The sequence below is a fragment of the Meriones unguiculatus genome, chromosome 11 (assembly GCF_030254825.1).
Source record: "Meriones unguiculatus strain TT.TT164.6M chromosome 11, Bangor_MerUng_6.1, whole genome shotgun sequence".
Lineage (NCBI taxonomy): Eukaryota > Metazoa > Chordata > Mammalia > Rodentia > Muridae > Meriones > Meriones unguiculatus.
This window is the reverse complement of record NC_083359.1, coordinates 67,611,046-67,634,479: the sequence shown is the minus strand read 5'-3', so window position 1 is coordinate 67,634,479 and position 23,434 is coordinate 67,611,046. Positions and strand designations below refer to the sequence as shown.

The 23,434-nt window shown below is 36.1% G+C and overlaps 1 protein-coding gene and 1 long non-coding RNA gene across 10 annotated transcripts in view; one reads left to right on the top strand and one right to left on the bottom strand.

Moving 5' to 3' along the window:
- Positions 1 to 20,484, bottom strand: part of Brinp3 (BMP/retinoic acid inducible neural specific 3) — a 493,646-nt gene extending 473,162 nt beyond the window's left edge. The window contains exons 1-3 of one of the 4 annotated variants that reach the window (XM_060364421.1): positions 20,242 to 20,484; positions 20,010 to 20,157; positions 1,067 to 1,352 (exon numbers count right to left, since the gene is read on the bottom strand). In XM_060364421.1, the coding sequence (XP_060220404.1) occupies positions 1,067 to 1,302 (236 nt within the window). In that variant the 5' untranslated portion in view covers positions 1,303 to 1,352; positions 20,010 to 20,157; positions 20,242 to 20,484. Of the gene's footprint in view, positions 1 to 1,066; positions 1,353 to 17,038; positions 17,757 to 18,354; positions 18,495 to 20,009 lie in introns of those variants that run through there. The other 3 variants (XM_060364418.1, XM_060364419.1, XM_060364420.1) reach the window with 3 other exon arrangements.
- LOC132646368 (uncharacterized) overlaps positions 18,488 to 23,434 on the top strand; it is a 41,732-nt gene continuing 36,785 nt past the window's right edge. For 2 of the 6 annotated variants that reach the window (XR_009584578.1, XR_009584583.1), the window contains exon 1: positions 20,505 to 21,184. This is a non-coding gene — a long non-coding RNA (uncharacterized LOC132646368). Of the gene's footprint in view, positions 18,635 to 20,504; positions 21,185 to 23,434 lie in introns of those variants that run through there. The other 4 variants (XR_009584580.1, XR_009584582.1, XR_009584581.1 and 1 more) reach the window with 4 other exon arrangements.

Sequence of the window (23,434 nt, the reverse complement as noted above, 5' to 3'; positions counted from 1 at the left end):
GCATAAGATTCTCAATATATGTCACTTTCTCTAAAGACTTAAAAATACTACTTTTTTCTGCTTTTGGACATTATAGGGCTGTGTGTGTGCAAATAGCGCATCTTCTTTGGGAAAGTTCAGCAATAAATGGAACTTGCGTATATGCAGTATCTTCTGAAAAAATGGTGTGTAGATAAGATTTATATTTTTTTTCTTAATTCCATAATAAAAGACTATGCATATACCTGAAGCACACTGCCCTCTGGTGCACAAACTGCATAAAATAAAATATTTATAAAACATTTTCTAAATAGCCAGAGACAGAAACATGATAAGTTCAATTTGATTTTTCATAAATACCCACAACTAGGAGTTGCCAACTCTGCCAAAGAAACAACCCCCCAAAAATAACTTGCATAAACATTCATAATAGTAAATAAAAATATGATGTAACTTATTCAAGTGACCCTCATTTCACTATCTGTTTAATGGAATCTCTGGGCTGTGTGTGAATAAGTAGCTTTTTTTGGGTTTAATATAGAACTTCTTCTGTACAACTTACTTACAATTCAAGTTTAAAAATGGCATATGTCAGTAGACAGACATCTTACTCCTGTTGTATTGCTTATTCCCATGTCTATCTCTCTGGTGTTTCCTTATAGTCATTATAGTCATACCTTTGCTTTTTTTTTTTTTTTCTCTAAGCTTAGTAATACACAATCACATTCTTGTAAAAGAAGATAAGTTGGCAAAACTTTTCAGTGACTAGTAGATTTTATTCCCATTTAGGCTTAAGAAGTTTGACAGACTGATATAAGTTATAAAAGTAATTTTTAAGCATATGCTATGTAATAAGAAATGGACTCAAAAGAAAACTGGCATATATTCTCGAATTTGAGAAAGTTATATAACCAGTTAGCTATTTTTCTGATAATATGTCACACCTACAAGAAATAATTTTAAATCTCGGAGAACATCACTGCAGGGTTAAGCAAAGATGGCCCTTCTGGAACATTCAATTGGAGCAGCCATTATTATTTACACACAACCTCCAAGTACAATATCTGTAGTTGCTTTCTCCTCATACCTGTATATCTTGTATCGTGTGCTAAATCCCTGTCGGCTTCTGTCCACAAAATCAGTGTACTCCTGTGCACGATGGAAGGGTCCCTTATCAGAGAGGAGCCAGTCGAAGGGGCTTGTGGCATGCTGGTCAGAGACAGCAGCAACCGCTAAAACCCAGCAATGAAGACTCAGTACTATCCACTCCCATAGAGCCATCAGAGAGGACAATTCAGCACCAGCTCTGCGCCGCCATATCATGCTTCCAGTGGGGACTTAGAGCCTTCATCCTCTCAGCTTTCCCTCAACACCTAGACAGAATACACAGGCAATTAGTTACCTGGCAAGAAACTCTGCATCCGCTGAGCTGCTGAGCTGGCAAATTTCGCTGATTTTAGTTAGTCTACTTGACACTTTAAGTCAGTTGATATCAGAAGTGACCAAGAAGCAAACCACAATTACTTCTTGTTTCAGAGCTGCGTATTTTTTATACATTGTGTCTAAATTTTTGCATCAATAGAAAATAAATCCTTAAATAAGCTACAGATCATGTCATAAGAATGCCATCCAGTGGACCATTCTTTAACTATCTTAAACAATAATAAGCTTGAGCAAATATTTATTCTTCTGCTAAAGTATTTGTCAAATTCAGTATGATCAAAATAATAATTTTTATTATGTTAATATATGAAGCTATGTAAAATTTATATTAAATAAAACAAATAAATGATTACACAGTAAGTTTTGACAATAGGTATATTTGATATTTTATCATTTATTTTAATCTTTTTAAGATATATATGTATATATGTACACGCACACACACGCACACACAACACACAGAGTGTGTGTTGCCTTAATGTGTCTGAATACAGATATACATACCCCACAGTGCATGTGAACATTGAAGACAACCTCAAATGTTAGTTCGTCTTGCCTTCCAATTTGTCCGAGGTAGGATATTTTGTACAAATGCAGGGAAAATGGCCTGGGAGATTTTATGGATTCCCCTTTCTATTCTCTGTAAGGGTGCTGGAAGTATACTACCATTCCTGGCAAGGGCTCCAATTAAAGGCTCAACTTTATGAAACCACCACACTTCCTACAGAAGCATGATGACCTCTCATGATTACTGCAGAGGATCTGTTTTTGTTAGTTTGGTTTGAGACAAACATTTGGTTTGAGACAAAACAAACAAAATGTTTTATATGTCGTAGAGGCAAACCTCCAACTCCATCTACCCACCACCGCCTCTTGTCTCTTGAGAGCTGGAATAAAGGTGTACCCCACTACACCCAGCTCTTGTAGGTACTTGAGAAAACAGGATAACATGAATATGTGTATACAATCAGGTGTGTGTATCTAAGCAGATAGATGATAGGTAAGTAGGAGATTGTTTACAATAAAGTGGCACAAGAAGGAAAAGTATTTGTTCAGAAATATTTTCCATATTTTCTTAAACTTCTTACTATATAACTAGAGAAAAAATTTTAATATTTTATTTTTTAATTTTTATTAATTACATTTTATTCACTTTGTTTTTTTTTTCATTTTTTTTATCAGTTACATTTTATTAACTCTGTATCCCAGTCATGTCCCGATCCCTCATTCCCTCCCAGTCCCTCCCTCCCTCCCTCATCTCCACCGTGCCCCTGTAGCTTCCACACTTCTCCCCTCCCTATTACTCCCTCCCTCCCCCTTCTCTACTCATGCCCCTGCCCAAGTCCACTGATAGGGGAGGATTTCTTTTCCTTCCTTCTGATCCTAGTCTATTAGGTCTTATCAGAAGTGCCTGTATTGTCTTCCTCTGTGCTCTGGTAAAGCTGCTCCCCCCTCAGCCGGAGGTGATCAAAGAGCAGGCCAATCAGTTCATGTCAGACAGTCCCTGTTCCCATTACTATGGAACCTACTTGTACACTGAGCTGCCATGGGCTACATCTGAGCAGGGGTTCTTGGATATATCCAAGAATGTATCTTGGTTGGAGTATCAGTCTGAGAAAATACCCTCTAGCCCAGATATTTTGGTTCTGTTGCTCTCCATGTGGAGCTCCTGTCCTCCCAGGTCTTACTGTTTCCCACTTCTTTCATGATATTACTGCACTCTGCCCAAAGTTTGGCCATAAGTCTCAGCATCTGCTTTGATACCATGCAGGGTAGAGTCTTTCAGAGGCCATCTGTGGCAGGCTCCTGTTCTGTTCCCTGTTATCTCCTTCTTCTGATGTCCATCCTCTTTGCCTTTCTGAACAGGGATTGAGCATTTAGACATATAACATAGGATAAACCTACTAAAATCTGTACACCTAAAGAAACTAATCAAGAAGGAGGACTCTGGCTAAAGTGCTAGAAAATTTATAATTAAATTTTTTCTCATGAATTTAAAATACCCACATGTATAGTGCATCTTGCCTTTGCATTAACTCACACAGCTCTTGTGAACACAGAAACTAAACAATATAGATAATTCATAAGCTATGAAGCTGAATACATTATATTACACCCATCTAAGAATGAAGTCAGAGACATGTAACCCCAGCATATTTTCCCAGTGTGGATTACTACAAATCATTACGTGCCACGCTGCCGGTAAAATATCTATATATTGTGCACAACATGTTCTAGAATCATTTGAATTTAATTTGCTTTCTCATTTACATTTTCAAAGACATTATAAAGTGTTTACATTGTCAGTAGTAGAAAGTAATAGAGTAAAAGCTTTAGCCAGCAGAATTCTTCATAATATAACTAAAATTCAAAATAGTAAGTAAAATAATTTATAATAGCTTGAATGTCTTTTGCACTCAGATGAAATTTAATACCCTTAATTTATTGTTCTAGCTGCATTTTAATTAATTTAATCCTAAGGTACTTTGATAAGAGGTATATTCCAATAACTTGTAACTAAAAATATCTAATAGTGACAACAAAGCCACATGGCCTAGATCACTAATGTCACAATTTGCACTACAAACTTACTAAAACAGAGTCTAGAAAATATACATTCCAAATAACATGAAGTAGCTCCATTATGGTGAATAAGAAAAGCTCCTTTTTGTAACTAACATAGACAATTATCATATGAAAATACTTTTAAAACAATTTATTATCATGTCTTATATAATATATATGTGGGAACATGTGTGAAGAAATTCATGGACTCTCCTTGTTTAAAGGCATCATTGTCAGATCAATCGTTTTATAACTTCCAAATCTTTTGGATAAAATTAATATATTTACACATTGTGTTAATTTTGTGGGTATTATGTCATTTTCCCCTTCTTTTTTAAGCTTTTATTAATTTCACTTTATTCACTTTGTATCCCGAAATTCAAATTAAAAAACCAAGACGTTATAGTGTGATAAGTACTTTTAAAATTAGCATCGTTGAGATATTCTTTCTGTTACAAAAATAAGTAAATAAAGAAATCATTCTCATTTGAGGAAAAAAACAAATACCAAGACACAGCCAAACTTTGGACAGAGTGCAGGGAAACTAATGGAAGAATGGGGATATAAAAGGATCAGGATGTGGCAGGAGGTAGACAAGGAGACCAACAAAGCCACAGGAAAACAAACAAACAAACAAACAAACAAACAAACAAAAACAAAAGAACAACAACATCAAACAAACAAACAAACAAAAAACACAAGGCCCAGGGGAGAGTGCAGAGACTGGTGCATCAACCAAAGACCATGCACATAGAGGACCTGCACCCCTGTCCAGATGTGGCCCACAGACAGCTCAGTCTCCATAAGGGGAGAAGAGTCAGTCTCTGACATGAACTTGGTTACCTGCTCCTTGATCACTTCTCCCTGGTGGGGCAACCTAGCTTGCCCACAGAGAAAGAGGATCCAGGCTGTTCTGATGGAACCTAATAGGCTAGGGTCAGACAGTAGGGGAGGAGAACTCCTATCAGAGGACTAGGGAAGATGGATAGGGAAGAAGATGAAATGAAGGAGGGACACGGAATAGATGAGGGAGGGGACTACAACTGGGATATAGAGAAAACAAATTGTAAATAACAATAATAATAATGATGATAATAAAATTGTAAAAACTATTCATTACATACATACTGTTACTAATTTTTATACAATAATATTCTGTCTATTGTTTCATGTTCTAAATTTATTTGCAAAATACCAATGATCTTTTAAAAAAATCTATGGTGAACATTAGCCCTCTGTCAGATGTAGGTTTCAGCCTCCTCCCTGTGGTCCTCCTTGTGGTTTAGCTTCTTTAGAACTATGGATTTTAGCATGTTTATCCTATATTATATGGCTAATATCCACTTATAAGTGAGTATATGCCATATGTAATACCATGAATATTATGGTTTATGTACAATGTACAAAATATGATAATTTTTAGCTGGATGTAGGCCACTGTTACAAATAGGAATACTTCTCTACAAATGATTATACTGGCAAATGCTCTTAACTGCAGAGTCATCACTCCAGCCACAAGCAAAACTCTCCTGGTATTAAAGCTCCTTGACACAACTATAAACGTAATTAAAGATTCTGAGCCAGTCAGTGAAGAGGGGTATCAAATTCAGTCATGTTAGTGTGATTGAAGAACGTGAGCTGTTTCTACTATGCCGATTTATTTATAGTTTCTATTGATAAAAAAAGAGGGGCTATTATTTTTCTTTCCAGAAAATATACAATGTGATATATGTTAGTAAATTTCACTGTATTTATAAAAATTGATGTTTGTAGTAAATAAAACATCAGAACAAATACTGATAAATGTTAAGTTTGAAAACACACACTTTTCCTACATGAGCATAAAGAGGCACGTTTCCACTGCATGGGCATGTTGGTGTTTCTACATGTTCGTGCCTGTTGGCTTTTGGTTTCAAAGACCTCATCTCTTGCGATTTTATTATTTTATTTACTTTATTATTTTAGTGAAATACGAATGATGGTCTACAATTTTAGATTTAAAATGTCTTAAAAATCAATCAAGGACTATGTATGGAGAGGACTTAGACCCCCTGCTCAGCTGTAGCCAATGGACAGCTCAGTTTCCATGTGGGTTCACTAGTCAGGGGAGCAGGGGCAGTCACTGGCATGAACTTGGTTGCCTGCTTTTTGATCACCTCCTCCTGCTCCTGTGGCTGTACTAGGCCACTGAGAAAGAGGATCAAATAGTAGAGGAGGAAGACCTTTCGTATCAGTGGTTTAGGGGAGGGACATGGGGAGGGGAAGAGATTGGAGATGGGACCAGGAAGAGATGAGGGAGGGGACACAAAGTGATGAATTGTAATAAATGACAATAACAAGGAAAAAATTTTAGAAGTGTCTTAAATTTTTTATACTTAAACTATACATTGGATATTTGAAAGATGATGAAGTGTGAAATAAACTAGGATTTAACATTTTATTAACAGAATAAATTTATGAACATATTACAAGCTTTACTCATGTATGCCATTTTACACACAGATAGTACTTCCTTCTTCCCTTCACTTTACTAGAAGTGTAGAATGATTGCTTGATGTCTGTGCTTTTGTTCAAGTAACAAACTGTAATGCGTAGAAGTGGAAAATTCTGACACTAGCTGTTCTAGTATTGCTGACATAAATGAAAACTACAATATTTTAAATTTATTTTTCATTGATAATTTTTTTAAAATATATGTAACACATTGCTAAATCCTTAAACTTAAACAGCTATAAATCACAAAGAGAAAGATCTCACAACAGTCATCAAAGTAGTTAGACTACTTATTTGTAGACTGAATAAAACTCAGTTAGATAAACACATTGACATTAAAAATACTGTGGAATAAGAAACTGTCTTTAGCAAATTTCCTTATTTATCATAAGCTACAAGTATTAAAATTAAGAATGGGAACTGAAGGAGAGGAGATATGATTAAAATGTAAAATGAATGAATGAATAAATAAATAAATAAATAAATAAATAAATAGATAAGAAAAAAGAATGTTTTAGATTGAGTCTTAAGGCTTTCTAAACTTTTTCAATGTTCTGGCGACAGCCTCTTCACAGTTTTGTTTATCTGTTCATAGCACAGAGTCTTCCTCTCAGTGTTAGCTCAGGCCATCATCCTGTGGTCGCTAATACTGTGCATCCTATTTTGTACCTAGTAAAGTATTAGAACATGTGTTAAATTTAACTCTTTTTCTCTAACTTTCTAGGCTAGATAACTGTGTCTTCTAGTTCTAGATAGAGATTCCGACTAAGCTCATCTACAAGTAGTAGATTATTGTACTTTTTTTTTTTTTACATTTTCTTAGCTCAGCCATCCACTTTAGAATATTGAACTCCCTTGCATCACTCACATTGTGTGGGTTAAAGCTGTCTATATAAGGATGTCCTTCTATATATTTACCTGTGTTAAACGCGGATCCAGAGGGCCATTTCTCCTTATTTATTTTAACTCAGAAGGCAGCACAGAGCCTCTGAATTAGAGCTCTAAGTGTTTTCCATCTTAATGAGGGTGAGCATTCCTCTGGGAAGTACACACTGCAGAGAGAACTAATCTCCTGCTTGATCCTGTCAATACAATCTTGTCTTACCAATAAAGAGGACATTAAATGCTGCTGCTTAATGGTAGCACAGATTAGGAAAAATGAAGAAGAGAAGGTGAGTTTCATTCCTTAACATTGTCCAGCACATGGGAAAATGATTCTTTCTAGAATAAAGTGTGAGAACCACTTGGGTTACCAAATAGCTATATAAGATGGAAGTTTCAGAATGGGAGAACACATAACAAATACTGTAAAATTCAAGTTAGAAATCATAAGGAAAACAAGACAAAAGTCAAATGAAGGCTGATCCAAAATAGATGTTTATAACTGATTTGTATTTAACTGCATTAAAAGCAAGTTTTAAATGAATATTGAGGGATCTGAGTATTTATTACTCTTACAGAGAAACTGGGATTTGTTCCCAAGGCCCACATTGTGACCCTAAGCCATCCATAGTTCCAGTTTCATCTGTATCTGAGACCCTCTTCCATCTTCCATGAGCTTCAGAAATACATGAAGTTCACATACATAAACATGCAGGAAAAACAATAAAATACACATAAAATAAAGTATTTGTTTACATAAAGAATATGTGAGAAATTCTGTGACAATGATATTCTTCTATATCTGACTCTGGTCTGGATTCTCTGTATTGTATTTTTAAAATGTCTTTAATTGGGATCTGATGCATCCATTTTAGTCAGCACTGTGTGCTTAATATGTTTTTGTCCAATCCATACCTTTCACAGGGGAGTACCTCACCATCAACTTTCCTGTGGTATGTTATCACTTTGGAAGAACTTTGAAAGGTGTTTTAAGCCAGTGTCTCCTTTCACCTACTCTTCCCTTTGTTCATTGGTCATGCATTGGCTCATCTACTACAGTTCTTTATCTCTTGCTTTTTTGTTTTACTATTAAGAACTGAGAAAGGGCATAGAGGGAGATGAGGGAGAGTGGTTGGAACTTGGAGAAAATGAGGGAGGGGCTACAGCAGGAATACAAAGTAAATAAATTATAATAGAAGAAAAGAAAGAAAGAAAGAAAGAAAGAAAGAAAGAAAGAAAGAAAGAAAGAAAGAAAACTGAGTCAAACATTACTTTCTTATAAAATCCCATTAAAATAGTTCTTTAATATATCTTATCATTTTTTTAGCAAGTGTCATGAGGAACTTTGGAAACAACTGGTAATGCTTTACAATTAATAATATTCTATCATTAGAAGAGTAAAACAGAAGACAGTTTAAGATAAAGGTTAAAATAGTATAAATGTAGGAAGAGTTGAAATAACAATTGCAGACATTAATATTCAATATGGCTTTACCATTCATCTTTTTTTGGCAGAGTCTTTTATCTTTATGCTTTATCAAAATAAAGTATTTCTTATCAGTATAATAATTTGGCACATAAATATTATTTTGAAGGAAATGTGAGAAGTGTGAGTAAATTCACATTTTTTGGCAATATGTTGTTTCTAAATTAATGAAACTCAAAGATAATTATCATTTTGCCCTTGCATTCATGAATAGAATCATTGGGGTTTTTTCAGTAAACATTTTGAAATGCTTTAAAATAATATTGTTATGCAATAATTTGCAAAGTGATCACTGCAAATTTGTTCAGTAGAAGAAATTGCGCTTCTTTCAGCTAAAGACTTGTATTAGTCTAATAACAAGTAACTTCTTTTAAACAACTTTAGAATTGGGTCACCAGACAGACAATATTTTTATTTTTATTGATGTGAAGCAAGAAAGAAAACCTCAAAGTTTATCAAATCTGCAAAGAAAGTTCACTATATAATTAAAAGTTGTTTCGTTAAAAATCTTAAATAGCAATGTGTTATCTGACCACACATACGAGAAATATTAAATTTATTGAACTTTCAAGAAAGATCCAAGTTTTTAAAATATTGAATATGTCTGTCTTTAAAGGCAGATATATTTCCAATAAGAAAATTTGACATGAATGACAATTAAATGAGTGGACAAGCATCACCTTCCACTTACTGGATTAATGAGTGCTGAGAAAATTTCAACTAACAGAGTTGTAGGCATCTGCCTTATCATTGCTTATATCAGCTATGTTTTCATTGTTGCACTCCTAAGGCTTCATGTACACAGTTGTCAGCTTTTCAATACGTAGTTATTTTTAAGAATCAGAAATAAAAACTAACCAGAGGTTATCATCAGTGAGCAAACCAATACAAGATTACATATTTTAAAATGTATCTCCTATTCTCCAGCACCTTCCTAGCAGCCACCCGACAAATCATGCCAGAACTACACATATCTCTAACTGAATAATGTCTTTTCACTAACATTTGCATATCTGACCTGGCTGACAGACATGCTAGCTAATGAGGCCGTCTCATAACACCTGATGTTAGTGATATATTCAGCTGAATGTGCTTTGTTCTTCTGACCAGGAGGCATCTGCTTACATCACTATTCCTTAAAATAGAAATTTTGAAAATTTTCATGTTTTTAAGAACAACTCTCAAAAACTATTAATTTAAGGCCTAAAATAATTTAACGATTGCTACCTTAAAGTGATGATACATTTAATCTGAATAGAAAAATCAATTGAAATTTTCATAAGATAAAAACTACATATAAAATAGCTGTCTTCAATAATAATTAATTTTTGAAGAAAATTCAGAAAACAAAAGAGTAAAATGTGCAAAACTTATGTCTGATTATTAAAGAATAACAGTTAGATATGCCTGGTGTGTTGTTACTTAAGGGTGGTGATTTGGAAACCAACTCGATAGAACATGACTAGAATTATTTCACAACAATAGTAACTGGATAGCTATTACGACACTTACCTGAGGCCTAATTTAGTAATAGCTACATATTAATGAGCAGGTTATACCAATAGATACTCAAAAAGATAGTCCTCTTTATCTCAGACATCTCTAAAAGGCAGCAAAGCACAGCCAATTTTGGCCATTTTTGTGATGAAATAACCATGTCGAAGGTACATGCGTCAATTAAACATTGTTTTGCCTTGTGTGCTAGGGATCATTGAAGATTAATATTTTAACACATGATCACAACAGTTCTTAGGAGCAATGGTCTCTTACAAAGATGAGAATTGATTTGTCAGTGAGCAGTTGCCCAGATGGGTTTAAAGGTGATAAAGGCAGTAAGTAGTTTTCTGCTCTCACTCCAGCCCATGCTCAACACACTAGAAACTTTTATATCTTTCAAACTAACTGAACAAAAACATGTTGAATTTTATGTAGTTTGTGGCTGGATAAAAAGGATGTAACAAGAAAAACCGTACTAGAGTTTACTGCCATTAAAAAAAATGATCAAATTTGTTTCCCATATGTAGTTTACCATTCAAACATAGTACTATGTGTAGCTATATTATTCAATAATGATTGTTTACTTTTAAGATGTCAGTAATCTATTTTTTGTATTAAAATTGTGGAAATTGATCTCTATCATGGAAAGGGGAGGAGAAAGATCTATAACTGCATAGGGCCAGCAATATATTGACTCACAGATGAATATAAAATTACTTGAAAAACAAAGGGTTGTTTAATATCATGAGATTTACCTAGAGTGTCCTTCAAAAAATACAGTAGGAATTTGTTTTTCTTTACTATGAATTCTAAATCTCCATTCTTAAGTCTTGGAATATCTCGTTCACAATTTGTAACAAGTAACATAGTTTTTAGTCTTTGACTGCCTTGGAATGGTGGGCAGAACCCTTGAAATGAATGTCCTCTATGTTAGCAAAACAGATTCTATTGAAATATTTTTATTCAGAGATTAGTTTAATCAGTCTTTATTGTTTATTTTATTTATATTAATGTTTTCTCTTATATCAACAGAGGCCAGAATAAGACATCAGATCCCCTGAAACTGTAGTTACAGACACTTGGGAGTCACTGTGTATGTGCTACAATCCAAGTTTCTCTGCAAGCATAGGAAATCCTCTTAAATACTGAGCCATCTCTTCAGATTCGGCATTTATGTTTTTTTTTTTTTTTAAAGTTAACACATTATTTCAAAACCTGATTTTGAGCAATACCAGCAGTAACCAACATCAATCTGCTCTTTGTTATTATTGCCACAATTAACTGATGTTATTTTTTATGAAACATGACATAATTTTTGCAAAACTTTTTTACTATTTTATATTTTGCTATTCTATAATATAATTAGAAATATTACTTACAACATTCATGTAATTATGCCTTTGTATACCAACAACCGGTGGAACAGAGAATAAGTTCTATTTCTCTAAGCTAGAGCCATTCAATTTTAATGAAATGAGTAAACTCAAATTTGTCCATTTATTAAGATGCTTTTTGGTGTTCACTCATATGTTGAGAAAACCACACATTAATGACCTTAAGAAAAACATTTTGCACACATTGTCTGCATTACTTATTGATCCTTTCATGGCTTTTCTTATAAAACTGAAGTGATTGTTGAATCTGTCTAAGAAAACTTTTCTATTTAAAAAAAAGTGTTTTTTTTTCCATATACATTTGCAGAGTTTTTTTCAGAGCTCTTTTTTATTTTACTTTTTAAAAACATTTTAAAATTATTATCATTTATTACAATTTATTCAATTTGTATCCCTGCTGTGGTCCCCTCCCTGGTCTCCTCCCAGTCTCCCTCCCTCCCTCCCTCTTCTCCCCTTATGCACAAACCTTAGCCCACTGCTAGGGGAGGACCTCCTCCCCTTCTATTTGACCATAGTCTAACAGGTCTCATCAGGACTAACCAGTCTTGTCTTCCTCTGTGGCCTGGCAAGGCAGAGCTGATTTTTTAAGCCATAAGAATTGTTATTCATTGAAGACATGAAAGACACTTGAGTGATATCACCCATCCCCAAATTTTCCTAATATCATTAGTTTTGTTCTATATTTACATTAACTGTGATAAAAGGCTCTGTTAATTAGCATATCTCATAAGAGCCATAACGACTCCTGCTTTCAAAGTTTTCATACATTACATATTATACAATAATAAACATTGAGAATAAGCTTGATTTACTTTGTTTTATTTTGTTTCATTTCTAAAACAAGATCTCACTTCATAGCTGAGAATAAATCTGTGTAACCTAGGCTAGCTGTTTTAGAAATCACAGCAATCCTCTAGCTTCAGCTTTCTGAAATTGAGGAATTTAAGCAAAAAAAAAAAAAATTACAAGTGAAAATGCATGTGATTCTTAAATATAACGGAATAAACCCACCATGTTCAATTATATTCTGTAATATAACATTTCACCCAAACTGGATTACGTTTGTGAATCTCATTAAAAATGTTTGAAATAAAAAGTTTGTTTGAGCGTAAAAGGGAGTAAATGTGTATCTAGAAATAATTATATGCTACATAATGGCCACTATTTTATACTCAGCAATCTAAAATGCATGCTTACTCAGTTCTGTTCTTTCCAAGGCTAGAGTGCAGTTTAATGGTGTAATATTCTAAAGATAAATTTAAAAATTATCAAGATGCAAGAGTCCAGAAAAGTTAATAAAAATTAGCTCAATTCTGATGAGGTTGGCTGATACAGAATTCAGGAATACAAGGTCTATCTGTAAGTATTCCTTCACTATAAATCTATAATGGAATTTAAATGAAACACACCATTATGAGAAAATAATTCTTATAGAGCAGAGTGCTATAATGCATTTGAATGTAATGTTCATATATTTATTAATTCAATCAATAAACGTGTATTTTATAGATTTAATTTGCTGGAACTATAGTATGATAGTTCCTTTATTAGCTATTAAGGAAAATTTGTTATGCTTTGGGTGCTCTTAAAGGCATCTGGGTAAATTAAGGTTTATACATTAAAATACATACTTAAAATGATATGTAAAATAGGTCAGACTATGGATAAGTATATTTTAAACTACACACATAATAAATTTTTAAAAATAATAAGTTAAGGCTAAGAATAACAGATTGAGAATCACTGTTTTCTCAAGTAGATTACATATCATTTTCTACATTTCTTAATTAAAATTAAACCTATAAACAACACAGTGATTTTATCCCTAAATATGTAATGAAACAGTCAGTCCATCGAAAATATTAATTATGTAACTTAATCTTTGGGGAAAATATTTCTTATTGGTTCACAATTGGGCTTACTTAATGTGACAGAGAATGAAAACTTTTTGCTTGGAATATTAATTAGGAAGCACTTCAAAACTCTTTGCATTATTTATTTCAAACTTTATATAAAGGAGTAAATTTCTAACTTATAAAATAGTTATCTATCAAACCTTTGAAATTGCATATGAATAGTTGTTAGAAATTATATAGAAGTGTTTTATATGGCTCATCAGATATTCTTGCAAAGGATAGTCATGAGAGTTTTAAAATGCTATTGTCATGTATACTTGAAAACAATTTGTGAAGGGCTATATTGTCATTTGATACCACCAAGAAAGCAATGAACTGGTTGCTAAACGTTCCAGCTATACCTTCCAGGTATTGATTGAATGGAAAGCCCATTATTATTCATATTAAATTTCAACTTCAAGACTCAATTTGTTTTTATAGAACAGAGTAAACATTATTACACTCTTCTATTATTTAACCATTGAAACTGTCCATTAAAAACTGATATTCTAACAGAAAGTAGTACTTTTGTCTTTTGCCCTCAGTGGCAATTTATAAATTGTAAATGATATGCTATACTTAGTGGTACATTGAAATATTCTTCAGAAACATAATTTTAAGTTTCTAAAAAAAAATTCTCCAAGTAGTTGTTGAGTTAAGTATATCAGTTCAGAAGTCACCTTTCTTCATTTTAGTAAACTGAATATAAATTTGTAAAAAATAACAGTATAAATTACAATTTTTATATTTCTGTACTTTAATATTATGTGATAATACATTTTATTTCAATTGAGGCTAGAGACTATCATATTGATAAATATAAATCCACTAATAATAAGCACCTTCTTTCATTGTCAGTATAAAGTTAGTAAATTAAAAGTCTCATTTTCTAAGTGTTTATCCTTTCCTAAAAATAGAAAATCCAAGATAAATACCCTGTCAATAAAATAACACCTAGTGTGTTTCAACAAGTGTGCTCTTTCACTTTTTAAAAATCACATAATAGTAAAACTCAGGTGGTACCGTTACAGCATAGACTAAGAATACTGCATACTCAAATTAAAATAGTTGGGTCAACATTTGTTCTTGAGAAGTTTTTTATAACACTGTTTTAAGAATAAGAAATTCAAACATAATGTAATCTTTTGAATGGATGAATTATGTTTTTTTTTTGCAACATGTTTTTCACCAATGTTAGCATGCTTTAGAAAGAGTACACTCCTCTTTGTTATCCATGTGAGAAGAATATCTATGAAAAGAATAAACTAAAACTGGGTGGAAAATGTCTCTGTAGGGCAATAGAAATGAGGTAGAACTAAAGCAGAAATGAGGGAGAAAGTCCTGGATCTACCAACAATCGACCTTTTCTATGAACTTCCTCTTAAGAGGGAAAGCAGTGCATTGGAAAGTGTGTTAGAAGCCTTCGTCATTGATTCTAAGTCATGAACATAATTAAAAATACCACATAAGGTTTTTTTTTTAAAAATTATGCAAACTTTGCCACATCACACAGTTATCATAGTTTTTATATGCTGAAAATACTTAGATATTAAAGTAAATATTCTTTATCAATAAACATTTGTGAATCTTGCTCTAACCAGTATCTTTCATTTTAAAGACAATATGAATATAGTAAAATAACAGCAAGAAATAAAGGACCAACAGGGAGACATCAAAGTTATAAAGTCTATGGCTATGTTTCAGGTTCCTCTTCCACAGAGATACCTATGAAGAACTATTAGGGAAAGCAATTGTTTTGCATTGAATAAAACACCAGTCTAGTAGCACAGTTAATGGTAGGGATGGTATGTGCATGTTTATATAAAATGTCTAAACACCTCCACTTTAATATAAAGACTACTTTCAACTTAGATTTGATTTACTTAGCTATAACACACCAAAAATTTTGTTGAAAACAATCAACAGGTACTATAATTTATAAAGCAGACATTTACAATAATGTTGGGTTTCTTAAAACAAAATAGCCCATGAGAGGATGAAATAATATATGATCTGATTTAAAGTAGATGAAATTGATCCTATATGATACCCTGTATATTTCACTTCAAAGATATAATTTAAACAATATTTGACATAATTATATCCTCTATCAATCCAAAAGTGGACACAGATGCACACATCCACACAAAGACACAATGAACATGTTTATTACAATAAAAGTCCACAGACTAAAATGCAAAAGAATTGACAAATTGAACTATACTAATGACATTCTCTTGTAGGGTAAAACTACAATTTGCTTCAAACTAATAAAAGTACTATAACTTTGCAATTTTCCAACCCAAAGTTACAATTATTCTTATTTATTCAGTATTTTATCAGTGAGCCTTACAAGCAGAAAAAAATATTGATTCAGACGTCCACATCAATATATGTAAGCACTCAAATTATTTCCACAGATATTGTAAAGATAATTTCTTTGACAAATATGCTATTAGCAACTGGCATGGTTTTATGATGCTGCTTTATTAATTCGTTTGGTATTTTGCTTCACTATCTGCAAATTTTCAGCTCCTTCAACTATGAACAGAGCATAACAAAATGAAGACAGTAATAACAAAACTTTAGACCATGGAGATATATTGCAACTTCAAGTTACATCTGATAGTGGAAAAAAAATCTACTAATTGCTCAGTCTACATATCTACCAAACTTTGAATTAAAAAAGAGGGGTTTTTTTTGGGGGGGGTTCCCATAATTCTCTCTTTCTTTCTCTCTCTCTTCCAGTTTTTCAACTGTTTTTTTTTGTTGTTGTTTGTTTGTTTGTTTTTTTCTGAGACTTAAAGATGTTGGTACTGGGTTCTTGTAAAACCCTGTCTTGGGGCAATCTCCTCTTTCTCCTGCAATTTTACACACCAATCCAGTGCCAAGCTCATGCATTTTTATTTTCAAGATTGAGAAAACAGAACAGGAATGCCCATTAAAAAACATTCCCCCAAGGAATCAAAATTACTTTTCTAGTTCAAGAAGCCCTTAGAAGTTCTCCAGTTGGCCTCTATATAGGAAGGTTTCTGACCCCAACAAAAGACTCATATAAGGCTTTTCTGCAACTGTCACTTCCATATTTCATTAGGGCTACCTCCCCTCAACCCCTTCCTCTAACTCTCTACCTTCCTAATCACTGACTCTTGCCTAGGTCCTTTTCATGATTTCTCTACCACTGTTCAGCATTTAAATAAAATCACATTAATCATTTAAATGAATGCACATTGAGTCTTTAAATGCTATAAAAGGTACCCATTAGTGTGAATATAAGAAGTTATGGATCTTAGGACCGTATGAAAAATGCATCTTTTCTGTAGCTTGAAATGGAAATATTATCACAAGGTAGGTCAAACACAGACTATACGGTTGCTGATATCGTATAGATATTCAATCCTTACCTGATCAACTGCATGATGACAAACAGATCAAAAGAGAAAGTCCTCAGAGTCTGAATCATCTGTCTCCACGCTACTGTGACAGCTTTACAGCTTGGGGCTAGCTTCTTTGCTTACACACATTTGACTGACTATCCTTTGCAAGGGACGCTAGGGTTAATTTGTAACCCTGGCCACCTCCTCCTCTTTTCAAACAGCTGTTTGGCAGCTCACACAGCAGGGGAAGTCCATTTTACCCTTTCAAGCACAGCCTACCCTAAGTCTCCAAACCAGGCTCCCCTTACGAAGAGGTCCCTGATCTGAAAGACTGATGACGTTCTGGACCTGAAGGAAAGTACACGGCTTCCTGCTTCAACTCTTAGGGACTAGGAAAACAGCCATCGAAGACTTGGACTCTCTTCCACTGTTTGGCTACAGCCGCTGCAGAAACAGTATCCCAGCGGTGCCGCCCCTTCCCTGGTGGTCACCTCTGGAGCAGAGAGCCCAGAAATGGGTCTTCTTTCCTCCCACCCCCACCTCCAGGAAAAGGGATGAGCAAAATAAAAGCGAGAACTTTACAGTGGCTTTAACATAAGCGTGTAGCTCCTAAGCCTCGGACTGCGGATAACATTGCATTCCAAACCCTGTCTCCAAGTTGAAACCCAACTCACTTCACCCTGCCGCCCTCCGGATTCTGTGAGTTACTGAAGGAAGGAGAGGAAGGAGTGATGATTAGGAATACTTAAACACTGATCTAAAAAAGTCCTTCAGCTATCCTAAGCCCTACTAAACAGGCAGATAACGACAGCGATCAGGGTTTTTAAAAACAGGCATCCTGGGGAAGCTTCGCACGCTGTGTTTAGCTTTAGCTCATGAAAATAATAAAGAAATTGCAAGGCAGAAAGGTGTTAAGAGATTACAGAAAAAGCAAGTCTCTCGTTCCCGCAGAAGAGGTTTAGAAGCCCACGAAAACTAGACACCCGGCGTTGTGGAAGGTTGAAAAACCCTTTGAGCCCACTCTCCAGGGCTGCAAATGTCCACCGCGCCTTAGGGCTGAGAGCGTAGCTTGCGCCAGCGGGTCAGGGACTCCATCCCCACCCTCCCTCTCCTGCACCAGCATTGAGCCCTGGTCCAGCCAGGCAACCAGGCGCTTTGCCCTCCACGTTCCCAGAACCCAGGAGGCTTAGGTGTAGCTAAGAGCCGCCGCTAAATCTCCAGACACAGTAGCCTGTTGCTAGCCCTCTGGTTAAAGCATTCTTGGCTGCAAGAGCCCTTCTCTCCTGTCAATGTTCCCCATAGAAGGCTGAGTCCAGGGTTCTAACACAGCAAAACGCACTTACCTAGACAGCGAATGTCTGAGCCTCACTGTGCCACACTGATTAAGCAGAAAAAAGGTCTGACTGCACTGAAAGTTTTCTCCTTTCTCTCTTTCTCTCTCCCTCCACCCTTGCGCAACAGCAGTAGTCCTCTAGAGAGGATATTTGAATTGGCGAATTACACCAAAGCCTTGTTTCTTCAAATGAAGTCACGGACGCTAATGGCCCTGGCTTGTCGGAGAGGACGGACCGAACTGGCAAAGACACCAGGTAGAAACTAGCGCTGGGAAAGGGACGCCAAGAGGTGCGGATCACTGTGTCAGCCCCAACCCCTCTCCTACTCGCTGGGAAGCAAGGGGGAAAGCCCTGGAATCTGAGAGGGGGGAGGGGGATGTGGCGATGCTGCAGCTGGAGTACTTTTATGTCTGGAAGCTTTAAAGGCTTTTGAATTAAAAAGAAATCATTGCCTAGAATGTCGCGTCAGCCATCAATGACTGGAATAGTTCTTTCCCAGAAATTAAAAAGAACACCACCAGCCCCCAAAACAAAACCACCAAAATAACTTAGGAAGGAGAGGCTTGAACAATAGATCCTTACTCTCACCCACCCCCTTAAAGGGGGTTATTAGGGAAACTTGTCCTCATTGGGGGTGAGGGGCAATCACAGGAAAACCCTCAGGGTGCTTACAGATTACTGACACATGCAGGTTTGTGTTTGATAAATACCAAACTCTTGCCCAATGTGAAGTAAAAGTCAACATGTAAATGTTCCTCAGTGCAAGTAGCCGGATGAGAAGTGATTATCAGTTAAAGCTCGTAGAAATTTTCATAAAAGCACAACGCAGGGACCATATTAACATACTTATTAAAAACTGAGGGCAGGGGTGGGCTCGTGTGAAGAGTGAGGCAATTAAATTTTTCATGTAATGTCCCTCCCTGAATTTCAGTATATTAAACCCAGATAATCAGTGGCTTCTGATGGATCTCTTCATCTGAAAGGAGACCTCTTTGACCAGTTAACTGCTCCCTAACATAACTCACACAACCTAAATGCATTGCAAAATGCTGCCTAGTCAGGAGACACAATGACCAAAATAATGTGCCCATGTACGTTTAGGATACTGAATAAAAGAATGATGCCCTCAAAAACAGGACTCCTTTTCTTGTCATAGAGTGGCACATTAGTATTTAGGAACTTACTAAATCAATAGACACACTTTGCCAGTGCCCCCTCAACCATTCAGTTCTTTAGAAAGAGATGAGCACACACCAACCTGGACAACCTTCTGAACATCAGAGAGACTAGTGAACTTTCTCGAACCCAGAAATCGTCACCTGTCCTCTAGGCATTTTCATAGACTAACAGAAAAATTACCTTTTCAAATGGCACAATGCTGTGTTCCAAGAGGGGTGCATGGTAGGGAGGTGATGTCCACGTTACCTGACAGAAACTGATAATATAAATTCTTTTCTATTTGAAGAAAGAAGGAGATATTGGGTTGCCTCTTTGCATGGACTATATCTTAGTAGTTTCAACTACATAGGTAGTTGAAATCTGAAAGTAAATATGCAAAGACACGAAGAAAGACTGACACACAGAGAGCAGATTGAAGAAAAAGTAATGCTTATTTAAAAAAATACAAGTAGTAAGTTACTCATCATTCATAAATAAATACTTACCAGAGGAAATTTAATGAAGCAAGATGACTGTGAGAGAAATACATCCAGGATTCAAGGAGATAGATATTCCATGGTCTTCCAAAGCAGTGTAGATTTGTGAGCTGCAGGGCAATAGCGCTTGAAAATACTCAGCAGTTCCTGGTGGCATCTAACCAAGTGAAAGACAGTTATTGGAGGGGCGTCCAAGAACCCAAAAGTAAAAGAGGCGAAATGTGAAAGAAGTGCTTTTTACTGATGAGGGTAGCTGCGGGGACTTTTTCTGTGATGATCCTCCGGTGAACAAATTTACCGAAGTGCATGCCCCCACACTGTGAGGAGAGACAAAAGCTGGGCAACCCAGAGAACAGAATGTGTATCATAGACAGTTCTGCAAAGAGAAGTAAAAGGATGTCTTCAAGACAGGGAGTAGACAACTAGAGGGCTAGGCTGTAGTCATCATCCTCAGAGAGCAGCAGCAATGATTTAGGCTGCTGGGGAAGATCCAATGAGAATTTAGGAGAGCACCGCTTCGGAAATCCTGCAGGATCTTCCCCCTCGCGTTTCTTTTCAGAGTTTACCTGAGCTAGGAACGTTATCATTAGGATTAATAGTATTCCATCAGTGCTTTTCACTAGCAGTTCCGTGAAACCCTTTCTCATGCAGAAACGGACAGAGGCTTACTAAGAATGCCTGACATAACACACACTCCAAATAAACCAGCAGGACCGGTCCCACTGCGTTGAAAACATAGCCAGCGATTTTTGCCTTGACGGGCTGGGAGAGGAATGGTGGAAGGTCCTAGTAACACGGAGTTTTCCAGGGCGCTATGCTTTGGAGGGTTAGCAAGGGGACACAGAAGTGGGTGATGGGATGCCAAAGGCGGCAGCAGCCCTCCTAGGTCCCACTTCCTTGTGAAATCATGCTGCCTGTGTTTAAGGCTATTGCTTTCAGTCCCGAGTCCCCAGCGCCAAAACCTTACACTATTGCTAGATTTTACGGCAGTCCCTGGTCCCTTGGGGGAGGGGTCGCTCGGGTGCATGATTGACTGCCTGTGCCCTGTTTGCCTTGCATTTGATTCCTGCAGTTACAGAGCTAAAGTAGAGAAATAGCTTTGCTGTGGATTGCATTGTCGTGCCATTTTCGTATCAGGATACCGATACCGCATAAACTGATCACCTGATCACCGGATCGATTGGGTAAGATTAGCCTGATCTCTTCTCCCTTTTCCTGTCTGTGACCCCCTTCGCCCCCACCCTGCTCTCTCCGGAAACCTACTCCTCTACCTTTCTTTCCCTGCTTCCTGCCTTGCTTCTGCCCTCTTCTTTTTTCCCTTTTCTCTCGGAAACCTACTACCACTGGGAACTGTTTGATTGAGAGGCTGGAAAACACTGTAACTGTTTTATTTATTTACTTATTTATTTATTATTACTCATGCATTTATATTAACATGGAATGAACATCACCTCAGTGCTCAAAAGCTTTTATTTGGGAAGATTCTGAGTGCCCATCTTTAGAGGGTCTCTGAATGATCCAGAAGATGTGGAGAGAGTGCAGTCAGGTAGGGGAGTTATTAGCCTTGGACTCCAGCTCAGTCTTGCTGAAGCTTCCAAATTATGCATCTGTCTGTTTTAGAAATAGGAAGAGATGTTAACCTGGAAATAGATTTATTTGTTGCAGAAACTGAGTTGTTGAATGATCGAAAGGCTAAGCATTTGCCAGGGATAAAAATGTTCTTGGTAAGTAATCTTATTTTCTGTGGTTGAAAAGGCAACACATTGCTTCTCAGTGACCCATCCCCCACTCCATTCATTTATTTCCTTTCTGTATGTAAATCACGGAGGAGCTGGGTCAGTGGAAATTTTCTTTTCCTCTTTTCTGGGAGAGTAGAAGCCCTCAACTGTGAATTGGAAGTGGGGAGGGAACTCTGGAAACAATATCAACACCTTAAGGTATAAAAACACTCACAGGTAAAGTAACCATTGTTGTCTTGAGTTGTATTTAGGGATCCCATTGCTTTTAACTCTTTCTTTTCTGGAAACAAAGTGACTTTGAGGCTAGCAGCCCATGTGTATACTATGAGAATGCTCTAGCTATGTTTTAAAAAACAATACTCTTTCTTACTAACTCCATCTTACTAACAATAATTCTCTTTTCACATTTAGTAAGTGAGCATCTTAGTTCCAATTCCTGTATCTGATGCCAATGAATATTATCCCAAGTGAATTTCTGCTGGTCATGATAAAGCCACGGGGCTTGCCAAGAGTCTAGAGAACTGGCCTGTTCACGCTGATCTTGAAGAGAGGGCATGCCCAAACTTGTGAAGAAGCTGGATAGCTCTTGATGGTTCTGTTATTCTATTATGCTAAACATGAAGAAAAACAAGCCTTGAAATTTGTGTCAATTTGGATTCCAAGTGCACACTGACTATTAAGGTTCAAAAGTTCCCAAAAGTCTATCAAATAAGAATGCTTTGCAATTTTGAATTACAAAATACATTTCATTGGCAAAATATTTATATTAATGTTTTCCTCTGTTGGTCTATTGATATAACACCTTATCTCCAAACTTCACTAGTAAAAGATAAGCTACTTGGTGCAAATATATAGGGCTTTACCAAAAAGAGGACTTAAGCCTCAGCAGAAAAGTACACTAGAATTCCATTGCTTAAAAACAAATTTCCTTTATGATAGTCAACATTGTAGAAATCAATACTGTAATGCAGAGAAAGAAAGATAGTATGTGTCATACAGCAGAAGCAAATGTTTGTGCTCAAGGACCTCTAGTGTAAGACTGTCAAAGGCAAAAATTTAGTGGATTTTCTGACATAACTTTCTCTTTTTAGGAAGCAAACTGTCCTGAGAGCTGTGAGAGAGTAGATGTTTTCCTTTGGTGTCTCATTTTCCAGCGAGATGATAGATGGTTTGGGTGTGCCTCTGTGCTTGTTACTGAGGCTATAAAATTCTGCTAAGAGGTCTTGACTCCACAGAAAGAGCACCAACATCTTTTTTCCCATTTATTTGTTTGTTTGTTTATTTATTTCAATTTATTCAGTTTATATCCCTGCTGTAGCCCCTGTCCTCATCTCTTCCCAGTCCCACCTTCCTCTTATCCCCCTACACCCCTTCCTTAATCCACTGATAGGGGAAGACCTCCTCCACATCTATTTGACCTTAGCCTATCAGGTCTCATCAAGTCTGGCTCCATCATCTTCTGTAGCCTGGCAAGGCTGTACCCTCCAGGGGGAGGTGACCAAAGAGCCTGCCACTGAGTTCATGTCAGAAATAGCCCGTGTCTCCTTTACTAGGTAACCCACTTGGAAAATGAGCAGCCTATGGACTTCCTATGAGCAGGTGGCCTAGGTCCTGTCCATGTCCTATCTTTGGTTGGAGTATCTTCAGGGCCACTGGCCACAGATATTTTGGCACTGTTGAACTCCTTGTGGAGTT